We start from the raw sequence: 9,430 nt of genomic DNA on the forward strand, positions 1-9,430 counted from the left end.
CGGTCAATTATGGTTCTTTAGGACTAGGGGTGACAATTGATGACACGACACGAAACGAAATTGGGACGAAACTGAAATTCGAATTCGTGTTCATGTCAAGTATAAACAACACGATGTCGTGTTGTGTCGTGTTCAAAATTCGACACGAAATTGACACGATTTAGCATTTGTCTGTCGTGTTTTTCTTGTTTATCATGTTATGTATGATTAAGTATTAATTAAATAAATTAATTGTTATATTATGTCATCATTTTTGTGTCGTGTTGTGTTTGCTGTTTTTTAATCGGTTCGTTTTCGTGTTAGTTGAAAAAAACACGACATCGTGTCGTGTCGTGTGCGTGTTACAAAAAACGTTGTCGTGTCATGTCGAGTCAGACAAAAACACGACACGATGGCCCGATTTGCCACCCCTATTTAGGACCGATCGATTATGGTTCTTTAGGACTATGCACGAATGAGGCTGTGTTTAGCGGACCACAATTAAATATTTTTCGAGCTTTTGAGATTGTCATGTTTGTCAATCCAAAAAATAGCTGATAAGATACTCTAACCAATGTTTGAAGGAGCTTTTTATATTTTTCCAATTATGCCCTTCAAAAATAGATAAGAGATATGCACAATCTTAAACAATCAACAACGTAATTATCCCAAATCATTATATATCCGATCCAATTCCCCTCTAAATCGCAAGAATATTTTCCCTCCACGATCAATTTCTATAAAGTGATGCATTATCAATGTTATCGATTTATGTTAGAGAAGCACGACATCGTAAAAATCTGTATAAAAGACATCGTTGAAGTCTTGTTTATCATCATCATGTATGCATTCTTTTGATTTTCTTTATTGTTTTATTCAGTTGATCGAAACTATTCACACATGAACTTACATATTGGTATTACTATATAGATCAATCTAATCCATTCATATAGGAAAATACTACATAGTAAACAAATGATATCCTAACTGAAAAGGATATTTGGCACCATATCCACATCTCATATATATCATCAATCATAGTTTGAACATGTGCTTACAACCAATGCCCAAGAGGCTTTTAATTGTGCACATTCATTTCTTCGAAGTTCAATTGAACATTCGTTGGGAGTTTTGAAAAAAGAGGTGAAAAAATATTGAATAGAATGCCAATTGGAAAATATTGAACAAAGGTGGAAAATAACGACATTTACCCTTCATACAATATTCAAAGAAATGACTTGACGGATATGAATATTGTTCAACAACATAATTACATGCCTATAGAAGAACAATATAATCATTAAAGATTTTGTCATAATAATATTCGACAATCACGACAAGAGATGCGAGAAATTTGTGATAATATTACAAATATGATATGGGATGCACGAAATTTCACTTAAACACAAATAATCGGGTAAATGTCATTTAGTATTTAGTTTAATTTGATTCTATGATTTACATATTTGTCTTATAATATTGAATCATTTTTGTATATGTCCTTTTATGTAGTTTTACATTTCCCAACTTAGCTTATCAAATAGTTTTGTTCTGTTTTCATATAGTCCGTCAAACATAACTTAAGACTTACGAATAATTACACGATGATCGGTTAGAGATAGACATAAAATTAGTTATCATCATTCGAACGGAAAACAACACGAAACAGGCTTGAGGAATAATCGAGTTTTTGTAAACCGGGCGTATTTATCCGAGCCAACTGTATTAAACATATTTTTACCGAATAGAAAACATGTTTCAAATAACCGGATTTTCTTAGACCGATTTTAAATCATTTAACAACAGTTCCACTGTTTTTTTTTTTTTTTTTTTTTTTACTGAAAAAAGTTTGAATCCGAAAATAGAACCTTGGGTATTAATTAATTTTTAAGCTGATTCCTACTAATAATTTAATGATTTATGATTTTAGGTTAATATACAACATAACAACACCAATCAAGTGTGTATAAACTAGAAACTTGGGCATTAATTAATATTTAAACAAACACAAATGTTATCCTCTATAATCTATATCAAACAAATAATAACAAATATGAAATCAACTATTGACCAACAAGAATACACAAAGAAAAAACACAAGAAGTTGCTTCACCTCTTTGTTTTCTTCAACTAAAGAATCGTGTAAAAAAATAAAAAATGAGATAAATAAGTCAGTCAACGCGTACTTGTAAATGTTCCAGATTTTGTCGAAACCTTTCAATATGTCCCAACAACAAGTTAGCCTTTCGTCTACCTCGCTCACTACCATTATCAGCAAGCTCCATCAATGGTGTCAATGCCCCAAGTCTGATCACACACCCAATATTCTCATCGTCTCGCTTACACAACGAAAGCAAAATCGAAGCAGCATTCTCCTTGTTTCTCGGAATCCCAGATTTTACAAAATCAATCAAATTAGGAATAATTTGAGCTCTCACCATAGCCGATTTAGCTTCGTTGTGGCTAGCAAGAATCGAAAGTAAAGTCAAAGCTTCATCAACCATGGCGCTATTCACATCGGTCAACATTTTAAGCAGCACCGAAACAATCCCAGCCCTAACCGCCCTCCCTTTATTTCCTTGATAGATACAGAGATTAAACAACGCCGTCGCAGCGTCGTTCTTCCCTCTTCTACTCCCGTTCTCAAGTAAATCAACCAACGCCGGAATCGCACCGGATCCGCCGATTACGATCTTGTTTTCGTCGGAGAGCGATAAGCTGAAAAGCGTCGCGGCGGCGTTTTCTCGTGTTTCCATGGTTCCGGATTTGAGAAGTTGAACAAGAGAAGGTACTGCGTTTTCTAGCATTATTAATCCTCTGTTGTTGTCGTATATCGAGAGGTTTAAAATCGATGTCACTGCGTGTTCTTGTGTGGTGACATCTTCAGATGTTAATAACCCAACGAGAATCGGAATCCCTCCTGATTCAGCGATAATCATTCGGTTTTCTGTGATTCTTTTTGATAAACATCGGATTTTTGACAATGCTGCCCTTCGTTCTTCAATAGATTGACTCGAGAGGCTATGAATGATTGATTCAATGCTTACATCAAGAAACGATCCATCGCTGTCTTTTAACCTTCTGTTTGTTAGTAAAGTTGAGTGTTCAACTTTGTGAATTGTACACCATTGAGTGATTAAATTTCTCAAGACATAGTTTGGAGTAAGAGTTAGGTTTCGAAGTTTTTGGCGCGTTTTTGGGCATGTTGTGTTTCCGCCATTGATCCATCTTTGTATGTAGGATCTCTCATAAGTCTGTAACATAATATAAAAAGATATGATTAGATGCAAATAAATTTAAAAGAAAAAGAGAAATTTTATGAAATTATGATACGCCATACCTGCCCTGTGGACACGATGACAGGATCTTTGATGATTTCTAGTGAAATAGGGCAAAGGAAGTCAACTGGAATCACAGGAGAAGTTTGTACATCACGAGTAGTTTTTAATAGGGTTGATTCAGTCACAGGCTCTAAATCTTTTGGAAGATTTTCATTTGTAAAACTTCCCACTTTTGATTTAACTCCATCATCATCATCATGAATGTTGATTATTTGAAAAGAATCAGACTCTGTTGCCAATAATAAGATTGGATCTTGTTGTCCAACATATCGTTCTGTTGCTCTTTTCAGTTGAACTCTTACTAAATCAACCTAAAAAACAGAAGGATTGAGAATAATATTTCATTGCAAGATATGTATATGAACAAGTGTTTGATGTTTGAATCTTACTTGTTCTTTAACTTCTTCTGATATGTCAAAATGATCATATGGTAAGTTAGCTAACGCTTTTTCCAATTTCCATGTGACACCTTGGAATTGAAACGCGAATTTCTCGGCTGTTCCTTCCTTTAATCACAAGTAATTAAAAGACTATAAGGAGAAAGAAAGTAGAAGGCTCATACGATAATATGCTTGACTAATTCAATTGAAAAAAAAAATTGTAAATTCAGTCAATTTCTAAATGCAGCGTAATTATGACGCATTCAATTTCTAAATTACAAACTTAGAATCTATTAGCTGAAATTTCCTCAATCGAATCGACAAAATTGGGGATGTACTTACAGCGGAAATATTGTGATCGAAGCTTCCTGCAGATTGAAGCAATCGATTAGCAGCTTGAAGAGCGGTGGTTAGCTCAGATAAGGAAGAAGGAGACGATGACGAAGAACACGCCGTATCCAACGGCATCAAATCACCTTGAAAATCCCTAATTTCTTCCAATAAATACGACAACAAAGCTACTCTTCTAGAAAGGTCTGTACAGTCCTTCTTGAAGCCTCCTGTGAATCCTGTGGCAGTGGTTCGCGCTACATCGCGGACTAGGCGGAGAAGAGACTGAATTTCGGATATAATGGTGGTGGAGTCGTCGCCGGCCATCGGTGGCGGTGGTGGATTCTTCTTCTCCTCCTCCGTGAACAGCCTCTATTCAAGGAGTAACAGCGAGGAATTGGCTCCTGAGAATTTGTTAAATCTCATGAAAATTGGAATCAATCAAAATTGATTTTGTAGGCAATGATTTTTGAAGGAGAAAATGCGTGTTTTTGGTGAAAGAGAAGAAGACAGTTGTAAGGGGGAATATTACATGAAGGAATACGATAAGTATTCAAAAGTTTGTTGGCAACTAGGCTGTATTTATCCAACAAAACATTTATTTAATATTTAACAAATAATACCCAAAAACATAAATTTGGTCAACTTATTTTAGACAATGTCTTTGAAATTATTTAAAAAGTATGTTCTAGATTAGTAATCAAAGAAGGTAAATGAGTTGACGTAACTTGTAGAGTTGTAGTTATATAAAAGTGATCGACAATAAATTGTTTACAATTTTTGATTTTATTAAAATAAAAATAGTACTATATAATAGTAAATACGCAATTTTTTAAAGACAACCTAATATTATAACTAAACTTAAAATAGCTTTTAAAATAAATTTATTTTTAATTTTAAAATATACGTTTCAAACTTACACACATAAACAAAGGTTTTTATGGTGAGTTTTACACGTATGCTGCTTTTGTCATATGTTATTCAAAGCTCTTTTCGAAAGTTTTCAGAAACTTTTCGCTACAAGTTTAAAATTCAGAGGAAATCATATTGTAAATATGTATAATTCGTAAAAAAGACATAATTAGTTGACTCTTATTCATAAGTAATTCAATTAGAGCATTTTAAATTCAACACTTAAGTACAAACATTGTCCAAAGGGTTAATGAACTTGAAAGGTAACGAAGTTTGGTTTTTGTTCACATTAAGGTAATCATGTTTTTTTCGTACACATTTGACCATTAAACTTGTTTAACCTGTTCAAAATAAGGTAATATGACTGGTACTTAGCGGTAACATTACCCTATTATGAACAGATTAAATAAGTTTAATGGTCAAATATGGACGAAAAAAACATGGTTACCTAAATATTGACAAAAACCAAAGTTCATTACCCATTTTGGTAATATTGAGTTATTTATGTTAAGTACAAGTAGTCATAAGATCCATTGATGTGACATGAAATTGGGTTGTCCGGTCTTTATGTATGAGGAACGGTCAAGTCTTGGGCTAACCAGTTTAGACCCAACTAGTTAACGATTAGGTTGTATATGCTTGAGGGGCTAGGTTATATGTGCTTTAAAGACCTAGCAACACGGCCTAGCCCATGACTACTCAGGACTAAATTGGGTTAAACCAAGCCTAACCTATTGTTCATTGACTGCCGGAGAATGATCCCAGGGCATAGTCTCTGAGACGGTTCTTGTCCAATATTACCGAAACGGGTAAGAAACTTTGGTTTTTGTCCATATTTAGGTAACCATGTTTTTTTCGTAAACATTTGACCAATAACTTGATTGACCTGTTCATAATAGGGTAATATTATCGTAATTACCAGTCATATTACCCTATTTTGAACATGTCAAACAAGTTCAATGGTCAAATGTGAACGAAAAAAACATAATTACCTAAATGTGGACAAAGACCAAAGTTCGTTACCTTTCTAGGTTTTCTTTACTAGATTAAGATCATGTGAACTTTAAGAAAATAATCAAATACCGATATTATGCTAAACAAAAGTAATAATTTAGATAACACGATTACTTTAAGATGACTATTAATTTCTATTTTAAATATATTTGTGCTCAAATAAGAACTATAATCCATGGCCATGGGCCGTTTATTATCTACGTTTTTGTCCAATTAGTTTTTTTTTCCCTCTAACCTACACATTTTATAAGTTTATATTTGATTATTTATTGTTAATAAATTTTCTCTGCTATAAATTATAGATATGACCACTATATTCTATTTTAAACAAAAATGTATTTGCTTTGTATATCATGAAATTTAAAAATCATTAGATACAATTAAATGAAAATTAAAATAATAAATGTCGAACAATCGTTAATTCGTTATTTGGGAAAATGAAAAGTCGAAACATAGTTTTGGTTCTCTAAAAACTTATATTATTTTCATCATAAGATAAATATCTACACATCCGCTTGATATTTCTAACAAGATATTTACTCCTAACAGAATTGTGGCGATATAGTTGAATTAAATATATTAATTTTATCTATCAAAGTATTTCATTGTTGTGAGTTGTCCCATTTATAGGAAAAAAGATATCCAAGAACGTCATCGTCCATGCACCGTCGAATCTTTACTCGTTTTCGTTTGACTTTAACTAAATTCACATTGGTACATAAATATTATGGAATTATAAAATAGGTATTTTTTTTCTCTTAAAAAAGAATGATAATGTTGTAAAAGGAATTGAATACACAATTTAAGATTAAAAAATAAATTAAAATGTTACATTGCATAAATACATACAAATACAAATATGTTATTACAGTTGGCACTAGCCTAACAAAGAATTATAACAAATAAAATGTTACATTGCATAAATACATACAAATACAGTTATTTCATACATATATTTACCATTCTAAAAAAAACATAGAAATATGTTATTTAGGATGGAGAAAAGTAAAATAGGTATAAGAATCTACCCAAAAACGAAACGTTATTATTTTTCGAGCAACAACCAAAAATGAAATTTATTATTATTCCCTGAAAAAACTTTAAACCCGTCATATATTTTTCCTGTTATAAGTTATAGAAAATCTATTAAAAACTAAAATGTTGTTACGATTGTAGGATGAACAAGTGTCACAAAGTACAATCTAAATACGATAAAAGAAAATAGTTTGATATCAAGTTTGATAAATTTATGACAATAACCTTTGAACAGACAGATAATTTAGATTTTTAAAATTCTGCTAAAAGTAGCGGCACATGATGTTTGATTATTTGAAGGTTGTGCCCCTCTTCACTTTTAAAATATAAAAAAATTATTGTTATGATGCTATCTTAAAAATATAATTTCAATACAAATATAACTATGATAATGACATCTAATCACCAATATAATAAATGCATAAGTATAACAGTAGGATCAGATCATTCTTATCCATAATGATATTATCTTCCAAATTGCATTAAACATGTACCAAAAGAAAACTCCCCCAATGACTAAATCAGTGGCCACAATTAAAATGTAGCATCATGCTATTATCCGGTCAAATATATATATTTAAATCTCATAAACACATTTGTACAAAAATAAAATTTGATGCATATCTGGTTTTACTATATCTAACAACATGAAACTATCTCCATCTAAATGTCAATCATTCATTCCAACAGAAAGATCAATTTTTTTTTTTTAATTATGTATTTGGAATTTGCCGTTAATCTGAATCAGGTGGCTTCCGGCACGGTTCTATCGCCAATTACCTTCGCTGACTGTTTATAATTGACCAATTTTCTGCTTTTTTTAATCATATTCACTGATATAATTAGTACCGGTCTATTAAGTATCGGAATATTACGGTATTATTAATAAATTTTATTTATATATAAAAACACAAATTTCTTATATTAATATTTATTTGCTATAAACATAACATTGATATCCTAATCAATACAATAATAAATAAATATAGACAAAACTACAAAAATATTTATATGATATGTATTTTTTCAAAAAAAATATTCAAACCAACATCTTTGGATTAATGATTCTTTTCAATAAGTTTGTTTGTGATTTTGGTTGATCTCTAAACTAGATCATTTTCTAAGATCCAATCCATCAACTTTTGAGAGAGAGAGCAATTTTCTTTTTAATATATATGTAATAATAAAAAAGTATTTAAAAATCCATAAACATAGATTAGTTTAGACATCAACCAAAACTACAATTAACTGAAAATTGACCATCATTCCAAAAATTTAGTTATTTAAAACTTTTTTCTGAAAAAATACAGTCATAGGGACTTTTTTTTGCAGCTTTGTCATAACTCATAACTATATATATAATATTTTTTTTCTTAATGATTAGATCAACCAACTTTTATATAACTAAATGTTTTTCATCGTTTTAATAATATTTTTGCAGATCTAGGGGTCAAAAAGGAGGTGGTTTAATGTAGGGATGAGCAAAAGAACCGAACCGGCTGGAACCGGTCCGAACCGGACCGGAACCGGAAACTGGCTTCGACCAAAATCAAGAACCGAACCGGCCTGACGGTTCTACCGGTTCCTAGTTCCTATCGGTTTTTGTCGTGTCTTCAAATGTTGAAACCGGTCCTCAAAAAATAGCATAATACGGTTCCGGTTTTTGCCGGTTCTACCGGTTTTTGTCGGTTCTTCCGGTTCCGATTATATCGGTTCCGGTTCTTACCGGTTCCCGGTTCCAAAAATCCACAAAAATAACGTCCCGGTCCCGGCCCGACCGGTACCATCGGGTTCCGGTTTCGGTGCCGGTTCCGGTTCCGGTACCGGTTCCGGCCGGTTCCATGGTCCATATGCTCATCCTTAGTTTAATGGATCAACTTGGTGCGTGAATACAAAATTACGAATAACAAGTTGGAAGATTGCATGAAAAGAACAAACTAGTCATTTTCATCTTTTACGCATTGATACTCGTACATTATCCGTTTCATATGTTTTGGTATAAACATAGGTCATAAATTTCATTTTGCATTTGCATATTAAATTTATTGAAAATTTTGAGGAAAAATATTTTAAAAGAAACAAAAGTTCAATTTTAATTGAAAAAACATTGAAAAAGCAATATGAGAAAAAAAAACAACAAACAAAACATCATATCATTAAAATAGGGAAAATGCTGCTTTATAACAACGCAGTTTGGTCAGTTTACTAGTTTAGTCATTTAAGTATATTTTTTTGCGCAATTAATCGTTAAAATTAGAAATTACCTTCTAATTAAACCATTATAGACAGTTGTAATACCCGTTTTCCAGAATGGATCGGTCGAAGATTTAATAGGGCTAAAGATAATAGGTGAGTACCAATCAATTACCCAAAAAAACCGATTACTAGAACCGATATCCGTTGCTTTTGGTTTCCTTCTTGGGCCTTAATAAACTTGAA

At 32.0% G+C, this 9,430-nt stretch overlaps 1 protein-coding gene across 1 annotated transcript; it reads right to left on the reverse strand.

The window, feature by feature from the left end:
* Positions 1 to 1,940: 1,940 nt before the first annotated feature.
* On the reverse strand, positions 1,941 to 4,631 carry LOC111912582 (U-box domain-containing protein 11). Its single transcript, XM_023908323.3, has 4 exons — positions 4,043 to 4,631; positions 3,710 to 3,826; positions 3,320 to 3,631; positions 1,941 to 3,233 (listed from the first exon to the last, which is right to left on the reverse strand). The coding sequence occupies exons 1-4, from the start codon at positions 4,355 to 4,357 to the stop codon at positions 2,151 to 2,153; spliced, it is 1,827 nt and encodes a 608-aa protein (XP_023764091.1). The 5' UTR covers positions 4,358 to 4,631; the 3' UTR covers positions 1,941 to 2,150.
* Between the last annotated feature and the right edge of the window lie 4,799 nt (positions 4,632 to 9,430).

This window comes from Lactuca sativa, chromosome 3 (assembly GCF_002870075.4).
Source record: "Lactuca sativa cultivar Salinas chromosome 3, Lsat_Salinas_v11, whole genome shotgun sequence".
NCBI lineage: Eukaryota > Viridiplantae > Streptophyta > Magnoliopsida > Asterales > Asteraceae > Lactuca > Lactuca sativa.

Excerpts from the sequence above, each read along its gene's own strand:
- LOC111912582 (XM_023908323.3), bottom strand. The coding sequence starts at position 4,357 with ATGGCCGGCGACGACTCCACCACCATTATATCCGAAATTCAGTCTCTT. Across the intron at positions 3,827-4,042 it reads TCGATCACAATATTTCCGCT|GAAGGAACAGCCGAGAAATT; the intron begins GTAAGTACATCC and ends TTGTGATTAAAG. Across the intron at positions 3,632-3,709 it reads CAGAAGAAGTTAAAGAACAA|GTTGATTTAGTAAGAGTTCA; the intron begins GTAAGATTCAAA and ends TCTGTTTTTTAG.